The 17,340-nt window shown below is 40.5% G+C and overlaps 1 protein-coding gene across 1 annotated transcript in view; it reads left to right on the top strand.

Moving 5' to 3' along the window:
- The first annotated feature begins 223 nt into the window (after nt 1-223).
- MOB2 (MOB kinase activator 2) overlaps nt 224-17,340 on the top strand; it is a 109,541-nt gene continuing 92,424 nt past the window's right edge. The window contains exon 1 of the mRNA XM_083864379.1: nt 224-374. Within this exon, the coding sequence (XP_083720505.1) occupies nt 358-374 (17 nt within the window). The 5' untranslated portion in view covers nt 224-357. The remainder of the gene's footprint in view (nt 375-17,340) is intronic.

The raw sequence follows: 17,340 nt of genomic DNA, 5'->3' as shown, positions 1-17,340 counted from the left end.
CTCCCGCAGAGGGGCCCGAGCGCTGCCGGGGGTCCCCGGCCCGGGGAGCCCGGACTACACCTCCCGGCGTGCCCCGCGCGGCGGGGCGGCGGGGCGGTGCGGGGCCGCTTCCGGGTTGGCCAGCGCGGTGTGTTTACTTCCGGCCGCGCCAGTGCGCGAGTGTCAGCCCGGGGGGGGCACCCGGCGGCCGCCCCGCCCGCGGCCGGGGAGGGACCGACCGACCGACCGGGGCAGGGACCGACGGACACAGCGGCCGAGGGAGGAGCCCCGAGCGCGCAGCGGCCCCGGCCCCCATGAGCGGGCGGTGAGCGGCGAGTCGGCGGCCGCGGGAGCTTCCCGGCGCGGCGGGACCCAGCCATGGACTGGCTCATGGGGTGAGTGGGGCCCCCTCTGTGTCCCTCCCTGCGGAGCTCTCCCGCCCCGGCCGAGGCGGCCCCGCTGCCGGGCAGCCCCGGCCCCGCGTGCGGCGCTAATGACTAATCAGTTCCTGCCGGCGGGAGCGGGAGGGCGGCTGCAGCTCAGCTCCGGGCGTCCCTGGGTGCAGCCGCCTGCCCCCGCGGGGACCACGGGCTGCACGGGAGCCCTTCGCTTGTCCCGAGCGGTGCCTCGCTGAAAAAGTAACTTTTCCTTCCCTTTTTGCCGTATAGGCAGGCCAGGTGTGGCAGCTCTCTGTGCTTCCCACTCGTACAGTGTGGGGCTAATCCCCCTGCGACAGAACATCACTCTAAACCGAAAGGCGTGCCAAGGTTTAAATGGCTTTCTGTAGGGAGGAAGAAGAGACCTCGGCAGAGATTAACGCCAAATCAGAGCCACGCCAGGGGGCTTGGATAGCCTGGGATTAATAGCGCTAATTGCACAGAGACAGAAGGTAGAGAGCTGTTTGCTGCAGGTCTGGAAACCTCAGTGCGGGAGAGGGAGATGCAGTTGATGGGAGTGACCTGATACGCTAGCAGTATCCCAAACGAGATATTCTCGGTTACTTCTTGCATGAATTGTGCTGGCGACCTGCACTCAGGTGAACTGTGAATAATTATGCTTCAGAACCGCAGGAGCACTTGGTTTGTGCTCCAGCAAAACCAGCGCTGCAGTGATAAGCGGCTGCCTTTAGTTCGTTCTTTGCAGCAGTTTGGTCCAGTTCCCGAATGTGGTCTTTGCCATCTGGACTGCCTCCTTTTCTAACACTGATGTGCCTAGAGCAGAAGGTAAACTATTTTGTCACAGTCAAAGAAGGATCATTGGAGTGCGTGTTGCCTTTTGTCTGTAGCTGATCTGTTTGGTGGCAAGAGTGCACTCGTTACTTGTCTTCACACGGGTTGCATCCAACTCTCGATACAAAGTTTTACTGCGAGTCTGACCCCTCATTTGCTCTGGTGGAGGGAATGCTGAGTATCTGTGGGGTAGACGCTGCTGGCTGGCTTTTCCTCCAGCAGGCTGAGCAGTGGAAGAGCAGTATTTGTGGCATGTGAAGGGCTCTGGGTGCCATGTACTGCAAGCCTTGTGTCTTGTAAGTCACAGGGCTGCGCTCTGTTGTTACATGGTGTCAATGAAAATAGAAATGACGAGCTTGTTTTGATGTGTTTTGTAACAACCGCAAAGCGCAGGTGGTCTGTTACATTGACTTTGTAAAAGTAAAAGCTGGAGCGTCAAAGAGTGTTACTGTAATTACAAAAAAAGGTCAAACCCAGGACTTATGCAAGTTACTTGTATGACTCAAAATACTACATGCCCCACTGCAACAGCTGTACTTAGTCTGTGCAAATTACATTGTAAAGCAGAAAAGAATCAAGATTTATTTTAGCCAACCTCTCAGTATATTAGAATGATGGTTTTCTTATGAAAAATATTTTGGGCTTCTTGAAGTAACTACAAAAAAATTGGCATTTGTTCATTTTTACCCAGGGTGGGTGGATCCGTCCATGTGTGGAAAAGAGTTGCCTGTTTTCCCCATTGTAATGGGAATGGATCCTGAGTCATTTGTGTGTTACTCGCTTGTTCTCAGCTATTTCCTGATATGTTTCTCTCCTGACCAAACCCAGTATTGTCCCACTGATGCTGTCAATGTTTTCTCCCTTAAAATGCTGTTAGTTCTATTTGTGCGCATTTTGGGGGGATGGTTGTATGTGATTATGGCAGGAAGGGGGAGCATTGATATTTTGCAGTGGGAAAGGCTAGAAGTCCTGAGGGACCCATTCTTACTTCTGGCAAAGTTATGCCTGCTGTTTGCAACTGTGTTTGTAAATGGAAACATCCTCTTGCTGCTTGACAAAGAAACTGAGGACATTTGCCTGCCCAGGCAGAAGTTTGGGTAATGCCACTTGCTCAGCCTTTCTTTCAGTGGGAGCTTCAGGTGATTGGGCCTCTGATGTGAGGAGGGCAGGGCTGAAGAAAAACCTGCAGAATAACAGGAAAACAGGTCTCTCCCAGTAACACGTTAATTGGTGTTGATTCCTCTGGCAAGCAAAATGTATCGGTCTGCTTCTTGGTGCTGTCTCTTTTTCCTAAGTGTCCTCACTAATAAAACCATTGTGATTTTTCTTATTCTTCACTGCTTTGGGAAGGTGGTAGTTTGCAGTTTCAGCTTTGCATGTGCTTTCCCTACCCCTGCAGAAAGTCTTATATATCTCCTTATTGGCTGTGCCTAATTAACCTTTCGGTGTGAGAAACCCCCTCTGTGGTTTGACTTTGTATTCCTGAGAAGTGATCCTTCCAGTGCAAGTGTGTAAATTAGGCAGCAGTAACAGTTGCTTCTGTTCTAGATCTCGACCCTTCGAGCTGGTGTGGCATCTATCTGATAGACCTTTAGAGTGAGGTCTGCTTTATTCCTTCCTGGTCCTCCCCTTCTCTTGTGGTCTCTTGGAAAGGTGGGGGGGAAGGGTAAGTTCTAATCATACCACAAAGAGCAGCAGCCCAAGTGTCTCTGATCGCCTCAAAGTACTTAATACACACACAAAAAAAAGACCAAACGGAAGCTGAGGCTTACAAACAATAGTGAATTTATTACGGATTAACAAACAGCTACAGGCTTAAGTGGTCACACAGCAAAACTTTTCTGGGTGCTCCCTTCTGTTCAGTCAAGTGCTTCAAAATCCAGTCAAGTCCTAAGAAGGAAAGCTGAAAAGAATGAGCTGCTGGCATGGTACGATGCTTAGTTTAGCACCAAAGTAAAGCCAGAGTCTGTTCTGTGGTTGATTGGTATATTTGACCCTTCCACTGAATGCAGCATTAATACTGATGTTGGTGAAACTATGGTTTCTTCTGTGCATCTCTCCATAAAAAGAAAAAAAAAAAAATCGAGCTTATTTGTTTTACATAGGCTATATTCTAAGTGCAATTTTGACTAGAGATCAGTGTTGCTTAATTGCTTTGCTCAACAACATTTGCCAGAGATCCATATTGCCCACTTTGGAAGAGACTTCAAACCTTTGTGTTACAAATAGCATTGATCTGCTCTTGAAGTTCAAATTAGCAACAAAGGCAGGCATTGTTCCTTCACTTATGAAACCTCCTTTTTGAACTTATTTTAAAATATCGTAATTGGATAGGAGTAAGACATATTAATGGTGCTAATAAACCTGATATGGTTTCATCTTCAGCAGTGCTGTCTGATGCAGTAATGCATTTTTTCATAAGAGAGAAGTATTGAGTACTGGTGAACTGTTATGTAATAAGGGAAGAGAGAAACAAAGTACTTTACAATCAATTACCTGTTAAACACAATCATAATTTGAGCTTCATCAGTGCTATAAACTTTGTAGTACAGTAGGTTAATAGACTATGCTGATTGAAGCTGAGAGAGATGCTTACACTGATTTGACAAAGATTCACAGTTCTTTCTCCCAGCATTTATTAGACTGTAAGTGTAATAAAGAGAGAGGGGCTGACTGCAAGAGGGTTTTCTTCTCCATTTAAGTTTTAGGTCTTGTTATCCATACAGTCATACCATCCCCTGCTCAGTTATTTGTTCTTTCATATGTTGACTAGTGACTTGAGCAGAAGGGCCTAAAAATGATTGAAGGCTGTCCTTTTCTCATATTCCACATCTTTAGCTTTGAGGACAGTTAGAGAAAGGCAATGTCCTGGAAAGATAAGGAAAATACAGATGGCAGGAGCAGCAAACTTCTGGTCAGGAGATTTGTTCCTGAAGACAGCACAGACTGTTTCAGTCTGCTCAGGTGATCTGTGGTCTGCAAGACAGGGCAAGTGGCTACAGCTGTAAACTGAATCACTTACACATGCAGATCTTACTTTGTAATGTCAGTTAATCCACGATAAACAGCACATACATCAGCTGCCTTGCAAAAGCTTCATCTCATCAGGATATGTCGTTAGAAAGTATGTTGTAGTGAAATAACACAGTAATTATGCAAATTCAGTCTTTTTGAGTATATGTTATACTGGTGATTTTTGGAAAACAATGTAAAAGAACTTCTCAAGGTCAGTACACAGCAAGACTTGTAGAGGAGACTTGTATGTCATGCATTTATTTTATTCAGCTATAACTGTCAGGAACTTAAATTTAAGCTGGCAGTTTTTTCACTTGTTTTGGATATAGGATTTTGCCACATTACCCCTGTGGTAATTTTAAAGGCTAGAAGAAAAGTAACACATATTGCTGTTTTGTTGTCTTCTGTTCTGCATTTGTGGAAAGATCTTTAAGAAATGTCCTCGGAAGGCCTTAAGACACTGTCCAGTTCAAGATGACCTGTGGTGAAATAGGAATAATATTGTCATGCAGAGAAGTCCTAATCTTGAGCCAGAACAGCTGAGGACTACATGTGAATAAAGCACACCAGTGTTCTAGTTCTGTGTCATAAAGACCCCATATGCTGTTTGTCACCTGTTAGACCAAACCTTTGTTGCTTTTGAATGGGGTGCACTGTCTTGGGATATCTCAAGTTGGAAGGGAGCCATAAGGATCATCAAGTCCATTAATTGTAAGGAGTGCATCTTGTAGTGGGGGCAGTGAGAAATCATCCAGCAAGCTTAGATGTCAGTTTGGCTGGTGCCTCATACACTTGAACCTGCCTTTATCTAGCAGACCTTTATATAAAAAGTAGGTAATGATTTTTATTCTGGGTACTGTTCAAAGCTTCCTAATTATAGAAAATATTTCTATTAAAAGGAAGAAAGGAATAACACTGGACATTCTTCAGCTGCTGTAGCTGTAGGGAATACTTCCCCCTTTTTCCTTTTAGTCATCTCCAATGAAGAAAGTCTTCTGCCTTTATAAGGCAGTCTTCCCTCTAGAAACTGCTGCAACCTCTCACCTTTCACAGCTTGCATGGTGTGTATCTTTGTTCCGTTTTTTAACTGACCTCACAACAGGTGTTTCCCTTGCATTCCATTCCCTGCAGATTCTTGGCTTCACATGCCATTTTCCCTACTTTGAAGGAGCTGAAAATAACTCAGAATGGGTAAACCAGACATATACAGTCCCATTGGGCAGGAAATATCCACATGCTCCTTATTTGCTTCTATTTATAGGTGTAACATTACCTGTGGGGTCCCAAGTTGCTCTCCCCAGATAAATCTAGGTCTGTTTCTGAGCCACTGGCACTCCATTCACTGCTTACTGATGAGACTTCAATATTACTTCAGAACCTTAGCAGACATGAGCAGGCTCTCTGCTGTGAAACTGTGAAACAAATAATGCTGTCTGCAGGTAAAATTAGACTTCCATTAAATATTAACTTGTAATATTCATTAGTATAGTAGTGGAAATGTGCTGTTACTTTAAAGTGTGAATTTCAAGGGCTATTAGAGTTGTAGAAAAGGAGTCACAACTGTAAGACAGCAATTTAAATTTTCCAGATGTGTCATTGCCTTATGTCTCCCTGGTTCTGAAAGTGCTCGGTTATATTACTGAGATGGTCACTGCCAAGGTGCTTCTTTTGTAGTGCAGAACAGGTTGCAAATAACTGCAGAGCCTTGCTCCCTGAAGTGTCCTGGTGTAGTTAAATATTGATTTCTTGGAGAAAATGCCAAATAAATCCTGCATTTTAAAACATTTGTTACTTTAACAAACCACAGAATTTATCAGTAAGTTACTTTGGTGAGTACAGTGCACGTGAATACTGGTTTTATCTTATTAGAATGCTTTTTTCCCAATATGCTGAGGGACAAAAAGAGTAGATAATTTTCAAGGTCCCTAAAGTAAAAGGAACTATTACTTAACTTAGAAAAAGAGTTGAATATTCTTAAAGTGTAGCAATACTCCTTCCTTGCATGTCTCTGCATGTTGCCCTCTTCTCCTTTGCAGTAGCATCAGGATTCAGGAAGACTGGTAGGTTAAGATGCTCATCTGAATGAAAACAAATCTTCTTTCTTTTTTTTTTTTCTGCCTTGTTTCCTCTTCTCGGGTTAGTTTTCAGCCAAATGAGTTCCTGCAGCTTGTTTGTGAATAATGTTGATAGCAGGATGGTGTTTGTGAGAACAGAAAGCTTAGGAAAAACTTACTTTGGTGGCAGCACGGGCTTAAATCAACTGAATGGAATCTTGTAGTAATGTGATTATTAATGGTAATTACTCTGAAACTAGTTAGTGATCTATCTTCCAGTGAGGTATCCTTCTGTTTGAATGTTGGGAAGAACTGCAGAATGTCTGAAAATAGGAGGTGCCATGACTAGGCTGGTATCCTGGAGCAGGCAATGGCATTAGAGCGCTGTCACAGTTGCTGTCCCACAGTGTTACATTCAGTTTATGGCTAAACTATAAATACACTCATCATGAGCCGGATATTTATGAATAACTCAGACTTTACAATTGGCTGTAAGTCATGTTTCCTCTACCTGAGAGAAGTGCTGGCTGTGTCGTGGTGTGGATGTGAAGGTAGGGGTATTCTGGCTGAATCCAGCAGTCGGATTCAGGAGAGTGCTCAGGAAGCTTGGTTCACGCATGATGGCCTTCATGACTTTGCTATATTTCACTGGCAGTTTCCATCTGTTACACCTGCTGGATGTGGGCCCAGGGAAAGCATACTTCAAAGAGTAAAATTAATAAGAGACTGCAATTTTTTAGATAGCTGTGTATACAAGTTTGAACTCAGTATTGTCAGATCTGCATATTCTGCCATCACTGATGACCCATCAAAGAACTTTAATGTGTGTTTCTGCTAGTGGAATACTACTGAAGTGAGCTTGAGTTTTTACCCACGTTTAGCCTTTTGTGGTTGGTGATAAGGTTGTGAAGTTTGCTTGCTAGGTTCTTTTTTTCAAAGTCCTTCTTAGCAATTTTTCCACTCATCTTATATCGCAATTAAAAAAAAAAATCAGCTGCGTCCTTAACTGTACGTGAAATGAATAAAACTGATTATTTAAATTCACTTTTAAAACTGTGTTGTTTAGAGTAGTACTGGAAAGTGTTACATGAAGTGAGACTACTTGAGGAAGAACTGTTGCTTCATGGCCTTGTTCTGGCACTTCAAACAGTTGCAATCTAGGAGCTTCCCAGTTCCTGAGACTGTGCACAGTAATTTTAAATAATTTAATTTTGCAGCTAGAATGATGAATGTAACAAAATACCTAAAGAGCAGTGTGATAATTTTAGCATTTGGAGGGCAGTTTTCTCAAAAGTTAGTTTCCTTTTATTCTGTCAGCCAAGAGAAACTGGTCAGGGTGCAAGTTTTTCACACAATCCACAAACTTCTGTCCCTGATTGTGGAAAAAGAACATTGAACACATGTGTACATGCACACAAAAAAATAACCCCCAAACCAGAATTTAGATACAGTTTTCTGGAGAATAGCACAAATTAAACTGTAATCAAGACAGGGATGACTGTCATAGATCAAATTCCTTCTTGCTCTAAACACTGAAAGAGTAAAGCCATAAAGCTAGAACGTAAGCCTGCAGAAAACTGTATCTTTAAATGATCCAGGTCTGGTAACTTGAGCTCTTCAGAATATATCTGCATGCTTTTTAATTTCTTTTCTCTTTCCTTTCTGCAATGCTTAGTTTATAAAAGTGGTCACTGAATATTTTTATTATCACTGTTCAGTGACTGAACAGGATCACTGTTGTCCCTCTTCTACACTGAAATCTCTACATTTTTGGGACTTCTACCTGAGAACTAGTATTTACACATAATGAACAGAAGTTGTGTGAAACAAGTTGCATAGAGGTGATCTTGACTCTTACTTTTTTTCTCACTGCTTCAGTTCATAAACGTCAGTCTAGAATTTCCTTATTTAGATAACTTTTCTTTTACATGGTTCTTCATAAACCAGCATGGAGTTGCTCGGGAGAGGCTTTGTTCCTTCTTAACAAGTTATGCAAAACTGGATGGAGATGTTTTTTTATGAGGAGGTGTCTGCTTTGCGGATGGGCTCAGGTTGCAGGATTAACTCTGTGGTTTCAGGTTTGTGTCAGGTAAATGATAAATAGCTTTTTTACTTTTTCTTCACTCAGTCTTCTGTCTGATGATACCCAGGTGTTGGTGGAACTCCAGTCTGTAAAACCTTCATGATTGTCATGTTTACTATAGTGTTAGTGTGTGGCTGTTTTCCATCAGATACCAAGTTTGTAGCGAGGGCTAATAACTTTTATTAGACCAACAAATGTACTTGGGAAAGAAATAAAAAGCTTCTGGGCATGCTTGTATCTCTTGTTTATGTTAATAGACTGTTTTGAACAAAACCATGTTAATAGTACAGTTCCATGTCAGCTGGGGAAATCTCACCTGCTGGTTTAACTGGGGACTGGTTCCTTTTTGAGGAGTTTACTAGCTTACATTCAAAAAGCGATCTTTGGGCATTGGTCTCTTGCTATTTAAGGTTATCTGAATGTCCTCTAGGAAGGGAAAGAGGTTAGAAATTGAAATATTTGCAGGTTCTGGTCTAAGGTATACAGATCCTCAGATGGCCCTAATTTTTTCCAATGTTGTCTTATTTTGCTCTGTGAGCCAACCTTTCTTGGTTCCCTGGTAATTTATGATTAGGGTGCCTGGGCAAACTTGCAGTTCTGATGTTCTTATGGCTTGTCTGTTCTCCTTTTTGTTGTAGCCAGATAGTGCCTTTTTTTAATTATTATTAGCTGAATTTTGAGGTTTGCGAGAAATCTGACTGCTAAGAGGTGAACAAAAGAAATAGTTAAAGGAGTACTTCAGCCTAATGACTATTGCTGATTTTTTGTTCAATTCTAGCCTTTATCTTGCAAGGCAGAGGGTCTGTTGGACACCCCTCTGCTGCTTGACTTCCTGGGCATTAAAGAGTATTGTTTCCTTTGCACAGTATTCCTGGATGAGCATCTAACAGCACTTTGTTCTTACTGTGCCTCTTCTTCACTTGATTATTGTGGTGCCATTGGTAATGAGCAATTTTTGAAGACTCGCCTGAAATTTCAGAGTTTTTTTGATGTATTTATAAATGGGGGGTTTTTAGGTATATGACAGGCTTTTACCATGTGGCCTGGTGTAGCACAGGTTTTAGCTTTGAGTTATGGGTGCTCTTCAAAATGCTGAATTGGGTGATTTGCATTCTTATAACCCCAGAGTGTCTGTACTGAGGTTTTTCTCCCTTGCCCCACCCTGATGAATATGAAGGTACTGGCCTGAGTCACTTGAGCTTGTTGAGGCTTGAGCAAGTGGAATAAAGTGCTATGAAAACTCATCTGAGAAAGGGGAGACTGTGGGTTCATGCTTGTAATGCACAAGCATGTCGGTACTTAACTGCAAGTCTGTAGGTAATGTGGTTGGTTTGCCCTTTAAAGGGGACCTGTCTGTTTTCTCACAGTACTGTAATAAGCTGATAGGTGGGGTTTTTTTGGTGTTTTTGTTGTTGTTTTTGTTTGGGTTCTGGTTTTTTTATGTTTATAAGTATTTTTCCAGGCTTGTTTCAGACAGGATGTGCACAGTCATCCACTAAAATGTAGGCAGCTGTTGCTATATGATGTATAACTTTTTAAGTGGGCAGGGTATTTATAAGTTTTTATAAGTTCACCAACTTGTATTTTCTCATTATTGTTAATAGAATCAATGTTTCTGTTTAAATCAAGTTCCTCTTGGTTTTTGGTAGAGTGAAGACTTACCAGCTCTCACTGTTTGACTCCTTGGGAATACTGGCAAGGAGGCATCTTGTTAATGAAGGAGTATTTTTTGCAGTTCATGAAACACATGCAGTATAATCCACTACCTTGCAGGACAAAATCACTTGCTGGGTTTTTTTGTTTGTTTTGGATTTTTTTAGTTGTAATTCATTCTATAACTAAAGAAGAACAGTTTCACCTAGTAGGTTTATGAATTCCCATGTTTAAACATTTTATTGTGAAACATGGAGGGGGGGCGTTATTATAAAATAAAGTTGGCAGGAATTTCTTGAGAAGGAAGTAACTTTGTTTTAAAGACAGACAAATTTAAACACATTGGTTTTACTTGTTTAGGTGTGTCATCTATCCACAGTATTTCTTAGCCAAGCTGAAAATGTAAAATAAAAGGGTGTTAAATATTTCAGTAGGCATAATGATTTAAGCTCACATGGAGGTTGCTTAATTTCTGAAGGACAGCTTCCATGAAGGTCTTGATGTGTTTTAAAAGATGCAATTCAAATTCACTCCTTTGGCATCTTGAGTGCCAAAGCACTCTTCCAATGGCAAACAGTAAGAAGAAAAAATTTAAAACTTGGAAAACAAACCTGAGAGTGTGTGAGAGATATCACCAGGCTGATAGTCGCCAGTGCTAAAAACAGCCTTGCTGCCTGAGTAAGCAGATAGATTTTGAGCAAAGAGGAAGCAAATTTAGGAATAAGGATGGTGTTTATACATGTAATAAAACTTTCTTAGCAGACATCATCATTTCCTGTCTGGGTTTAATAAAGGCATGATAATTATTTTCCATTATTACTAAGAGCTTGATATTAAAAAAAACAACAACCGCGCACAATAGTATCTTATGTCCAATCGCTGTTGGTAATTGAACTGTAGCTGTCAAAACAAATGCCTGAAGAACTTGGATGCGGGGAATTCCAGCACATGCCTGACCTAAAAGAGTGATTTATTCATCCAGATAAATGTCTGTGGCCTGGTTTGTCACATGTGCCCATTCAGCAAGCAGAGGCTGCAGCAGGCTACCAGGTACTGTGTGTGTGTGTCTGTGGGCACTTCTCACATGCCTGTGGCCTGCCCTTCAGTCCCTGGCCAATGGTTCCTGTCTTATGGCTTGTTTGTTATATTTTCTTCTGCTTGTGAATCTTGCAGTTTCATACCAAGGTGTGTATGAGGTTTGTTTGGGTCTGTAACTTTACAGACAAAGAGTCTGGTCCTAGTTCTGCCAAAATTCAATGTGTGTTGATATCACAGGTTAGACCAGAAGATAGTGCAGACCAGTCTCAAGGGCTAAGAGTGAGAAACACTGGTGCTGATGTGAGGTTTGAACTTGAGGGCACCAACTGCCAGGTCAATGCAGCCTTTGTGGACTGCACAGGACCTGAGTGGGAAAGAACCTCTGCCTTCTGGAGGGCCTGCTTTGATAGTGTGATGGAAAATGAAACCTGATTAGCCTGAAATGTGCAACTTGGTGCAAAACTTTGTCCTCTGCTGTTACCTTTGAAACTAAAGTTCAGTAACTGTTCCATGTTTTCTGCTTTTACTGTGTCTATCAATTACTGTAGAAGCCGAGCTGGACGTAGTCAAGCTATGGAACAGTGGAGAAGGTCAAAGGCTGTTGTGATGGAGGAGCCAGACTGCAAGTGCAAACCAAATCCCACTCAGCTTTTTGTTCCTAGCAATGTGAAATAGGAACATGTTGGTTTTTTTTCCTCTATTCATCTTAATTCTGCAATTCACTTAAGCTTTTTTAAGATGGCACAAAGTTCTAGTAGCTCTACAGAGAGAAAGTTGCTTAAAACTGTTTGGTACTGCTGACTTAACAATGGAATAGATTGGTCAGTATTCATTAAAATGAGAGGGCTGATACATTCTAGCCTTGGTATGTTTTTGGATGAAAAATATGTTGTTACCAAAAGGTGTTGTAAATATGAAGCTTCTCAAAGAGTCTAAGTAAAATCAGCTGTACCCTCATCCTTTTGCTGGTATATGCCAAAGTATATGGACTTTTTATATGTAAAAAAAGAGGCAGGACTCAACAGCTGTGGGAATAACTAATGCAAATTGGATCCATGTTCCCACTGAAAGTAATAATGTTCCTGCTTACAGGAACTCTCCCCATGACTTGTTTCCCTAAGATCCCTGGAGACTATTGGTGTGGGTGGAGTGCACAGGACATGAAGTAAAAATACTGTGTGATAAACCTGTCTAAAAAGGAGTCTAGTCTCCAAGGGAGACAATGGTTATCATATAGCCATGGGCTACTCATTAACTCGTGGTTCCTAAAACAAATATTATTCTACAGTAACAGCCAGCTACTAACATGAAACTGTTACTTTTTAATCTCATTTTGGATTTGCTTCTTTTTTTGCGCCAATGTTTTGGAGTTTAGTAGTAAAGTGACAATATGAGTTTCACAGCAGGCGCTCAGACCTTCAAAGAAAGAATGAGTTCTCCAATATGCTCTTGTTACAAAATCGAACCCAGAAGAGCTTCAGGTTAGCTGGGTTTCAGTAAATACTTTTTCTGCTTCATCATGTGGAAAAGCAACAGCAAGTTTAAAAATGAGGGGGAGAATAAGGCAAAAGTGGGTTTAAAGACAATTGACTTGTCAGCATACTTTTACAATAAAGAACAATTTTAGTGTACTGCATAACACTAAAAGGTTGGAATAATAAATAGAAAGAATTTTTGTATGCAGCCTGTAGTTGAGCTGATGATTTAAATTCTATGATTCACTAAGGTAAATAATACAGTTCTGTAAAGATTAACAACATTAGCAAGAATGCTAGCAAGGATAATGCTGGTTTTCAGTCCATGCATCAAAGCTGAGCTGTCACTCTGGAAGAAATTCCTCTTGGGATATGGTGTTGGTCAATTAGCTGCATTTCCAGAGATTTGTGGAGTCTTCTGCATTGTTACAGTGTTGGCTATTATCAGAATGGAGTACTGGTCTTGGTAGGCTGTTGTTTTACATTAGGATAGTTCTGAGATGTAGAGGTAGATATTCAGAACATATTTGCTTAAAAGCAAAGTAAAGCCTAATCTTTTGTTTGCAAATACCTCCCCTTTTCATGTACAGGAAGTTGAAATGCTTCATAAAAATCTGATTACTACGAGGGACAAGAATTTAACTCCCTTCTAAAATACCTTGTCTAACACTCGTTTCCAATATCTTTTTCTTCTTACAAAAAGTACTAAATGTACTGGTGTTTGGGTTTAGAAAAAAAGCTGGTGTTTGTGTTTGGAAAACTTAAAGTACTCATGGTATACTTTTCCTCATGTTTTCTAAGTCACAGACTAGTTGTACATTTTCACCTCCAAGATGTCTGACAGAAAGATTAAGAAATTGATACCTCTTTTTCATTGTTTTAAGTTAATACCTTTTTGACTACGGTCAATTTTTTCAGATATATTATTCATAAAGTCAGCTGTCTTGTTAGCATATTTCATTCTTGCATTTGTTTAGGGGCCCTGAATTATGATATGTGGTTTAGAAGGATGACATAAGTCATTTTCTGTGATATTTGCTGTTCAACGTTGAAATGTCACCTTTGGGAATGTGACTGTCATTCAACAAATGTTAATCTTTCTAGTAACTTTTAATGATCTTGATAATGCAATGCTAATGAGAAAAGATGATGGAAATGGTTATTAGGGGAGAAGATTTTGAAATTCTATGGACTTTAAAGTATTCCAGGGTATTAATACTGAATCATGGTGGCGCTCTTGCTTTTATTTCTAGTTTTCTAGAGGTGAAAAGATGCCACTTTTTCTATTTCTTCCCCAGAAGGAAGTAAGAATTAAGGTAGAATCTGCTCTAACATCATCAAGAATAGAATGTGTATTTGGAAATGAGACCGTGTGGTTGATATGAGTTGTATTATTGATCTCCTGTTGTTTCTCTAATCTGTATTTGCTTGTTTTTCTTACGATAGGTCTTTTTCAAAGGCAAGTATCTACTTGTGTTTTCAGAGAAGCCAGATGGTACACTGGCCTTGCTGGTCTTGAATCTGCAGTGCTTCCTGAACAGTTTAAATACTTGAAACTTGCTTATTCCTCACAGTTATTCTGAGCTTAAGCTTTTAAAATTTATATAAACTTCTGTCACAATCTGAAGAATTGTTTTCAGTCTGGTAATTTTTTGTGATTAAAACAAAATAATGCACTACAATATTAAAGTTTAAGCCAGTTTGCTAATGATAATCCTTCAGTAGGAATTACTTTAGCATCTGGAAATAGGAAATAAAAAGATCATAGGTTGAAGGTGCTTTCCCTAAATGTAATTGCCATTTAAAATTATGTAAATGCCAAACTGAAATTTCTTCAGACAGAATGCTTAGGGTGAGGATCTGTGATAAAAAGAATAATGATTGGGTTTTTTTCCCAATCATTAGATGAGCGTCTTCCCTGTTGATGGGGTTTTGTTGGTGTTGTATGTGCACAAGAAAGATCTCAGTACGTGTTCTAAATACACTTTATATTTCTCAGTTCTATGATTCTTAGTTCTATGGCACTAGCTTAATAAGCCTACCTTTATTTATGTAATATGAATAGATGAGAAAAGTCTTGATCAGGAGACATATAAACACTAAGTATGTGGAAGAAGAAGATACAATTCTGCTGGGTATTGCAGGGACTAATATATAACCAAGCCAGTTCAAGCAGCTGATCAGTTAAATACTGCCCATGATTTGCTGGTATCGTGCTGAGAATAAATCAGGTTTGTGTAGTGACTGGAAATGACCTTTTTACATTCCTAGGAACTTTTTGCACTTTAGGCTTATAAAAACCTACTGTTCTTCCCTGGCATCCTTCCTTAGTAGGTTTTAGATCAAATTGTTATGGAAATATTGTGTACAGGTTATTGTGCATGTAGATTTCTCAAGAATTTGCACTGGTTCAGCTAACTGGTCAAAAGGTAACTAAAGTATGTATTGCGGTGTCCAATATTTGAGTCTTGTACCTCTGCACTTCCTGGTGAGATTCCATTTCCTTTAAAATACAGTAGAACTTGACTCATTCGGGTATTACATTCTCCAGGATGTCTTGGAGAAGATTAAAAGTCCTGTGTCATCTAAAGAATGAGCTTGTCCTATGCCAATGAAGCAGACAAGGCTGTAGCAGCTCTTATAAGCCTTTATTATGAAAAGGTGTACAGATGTTATAACTGCTGTATCTTTTGTCCTCTTTTCTTTAGAAGGTATAGCTTTTACCCAAACAAACCGGTGAAGAAGTTGCTGTTAAATTCCTTGGATTGTGAAAGTAGTTCAATTCTGGTAGTGGAAGGGAAACAAAAAAGAGGTTGAACATGCAGTGCCTGCTTCCTCAGGTGCACTGTGGCAGCAACATTGGATTTTTAGCATGGCTGTGCCAAAGCAGGAGGTTCCCTTTCTATAGGGGAGAACGGTTGCTTTCTATTTCTCCAGTTTATCCTTCCAGTAAGTTTACTGAGGATAGCATTTGTCTTACTACACCTTGCAAAAATAATAAACAGAGCTGACATAAGCACAAACTAGGAATGTTTCTGAACACTGATTATCTTTAAAAAGCCCCCAAGTAATGATGTTCCTGTTTTACGTTGATCCATGTTAGACTACAGTTGTGACTGTTGTCAGTGTTTCAGGTGCTGTTGTAAATAAATTTGTGTTCAAAAAATAGGAATGATTGTCCATATGCCCCAGTAACCTCTGCTTGCTTTAATTTTCACTACTGTGACTATGAGGGAGATATTTTTACTCAGTATCTGACAAGTGAATACAAATTTCTTCTGTATGTGTCATTGCCATAGGTTTGTTTTTTGTCATAGCTTGATATTATGAGAACAAAAGAAAGCTGGGGACCCTAGTGAGAATGTTAGAGAGGGATTAACAGAGCCTTGTAGCTATGGAGTTAAGCTGGGCTTCTGTTTCCAGTGCCAGTGACATCTTGATTTATGCATACTGGGGATGTTTTTAAACACAGAAGCAATAGGAAATAAGACAGTTTGCTTCTAGCTTGTGTTTCCTGCAGGGCTATTTGGCTTTGCCTTCCAGTTAGACAAGAGTATTCAGAGCATAATCTTGTTGTTCCATCCTCTTGTTGCTGTTTATTTGTTTACCGGTTATGTAAAGCTCTCGGTTTGAATTTCTCCCCTTGTCCAAATATTCCTTGAAGATGTAAGTTGGGAATGTGCATTAAAAAAAAAATCTCTTGTGCACATCCTGTTTTCAAATAGTGTTATTTCCTTCAGTGTGGTGCTCCTACTGAGAATATGGCTCCAAGGATATCTTGTGTGTGACCAGGGTGGGGACTGCTAAGGCGAGAAGTGCACAACACATGGTGGAGATGAGCAAGGTCGTTTTAACTAATGGATGGACTTGTCCTTTTTTGAGTAGCATTTTGTATACTACAGATATCTAAGTAGTCTAAAATGCAGTTCAGGATTTGGATTGGTTGGGGTTTTATTTGTTGGGGTTTTGTTTGTTTTTCTCGGTGTTCACAGTAAGAAAAGAGTAGTCAGTCCGGCAGCAGTTTGGATACTCACGCTGCCATTGTGGAGCAGAGCACCCGCAGATGAACTCGCACAAACACTGAAAGCAGCAGGCTGGAACAGGAATATAAACTTCTCCCTTTACGTATTTCAAAGGTGCAGATTGCTGAGGTAAGCAAGCCTGCAAAGTTGAGATGGATTAGCCGTAAAGTAAGCGTTAACTACTGTGAAAACAAGCCTTCTTCCATTGCCAAGCGCTTCTGAGCGGCCTGTTGCTGCTCTCTTGCTAAAAGGTGACAAATTTGCAATTCTAATAGCGTGACGCCGTTTTCCTGCCACGCTGAAATACTCCTCAGGATTTTAACATATATGAATATATTTCTAGTGAGCATAATTTTGCTTATGGGTTTAATCTAAAAGCAGAGTGATTGATGGAATTTTATTTTTTATTACAAAGGCAGGAGCTTTTAGAACGTATCAAAGGAATTTTGCTAGAAAGATGATGGATTTTAACCTCTAGGCCTGTCTCAGTGGTCTTTGGTATTAAATTGCTAATACAAGGTACTGATTAGGATCTTCCCATTCAATGAAATCATATTGCTTCATCTTTTGTAGGCTTCTATGAAACAACCTTTTAAGTTAATGTAGTTACAGTGCTGATAAAAGGTAAAACATGCCTTCATTTTTGTAAAATAGCATGTGAGTGTAGAAGCTTCCCTGGTCCTTTAAGTGCTCTAAAACAATAAGGCTAATTTTTGCTATGGAAAATTTAACCAAATACTGCAATATTGGTTTTATGGGTAAGTCTTTGCATGGTGTTTGTCACCCATTTCT

The sequence above is a fragment of the Zosterops lateralis genome (genome assembly GCF_965231275.1).
Source record: "Zosterops lateralis genome assembly, chromosome: 6".
NCBI classification, from domain to species: domain Eukaryota; kingdom Metazoa; phylum Chordata; class Aves; order Passeriformes; family Zosteropidae; genus Zosterops; species Zosterops lateralis.
Note: the sequence above shows the minus strand (reverse complement) of the source record. Positions and strands in the feature narration are given on the sequence as shown.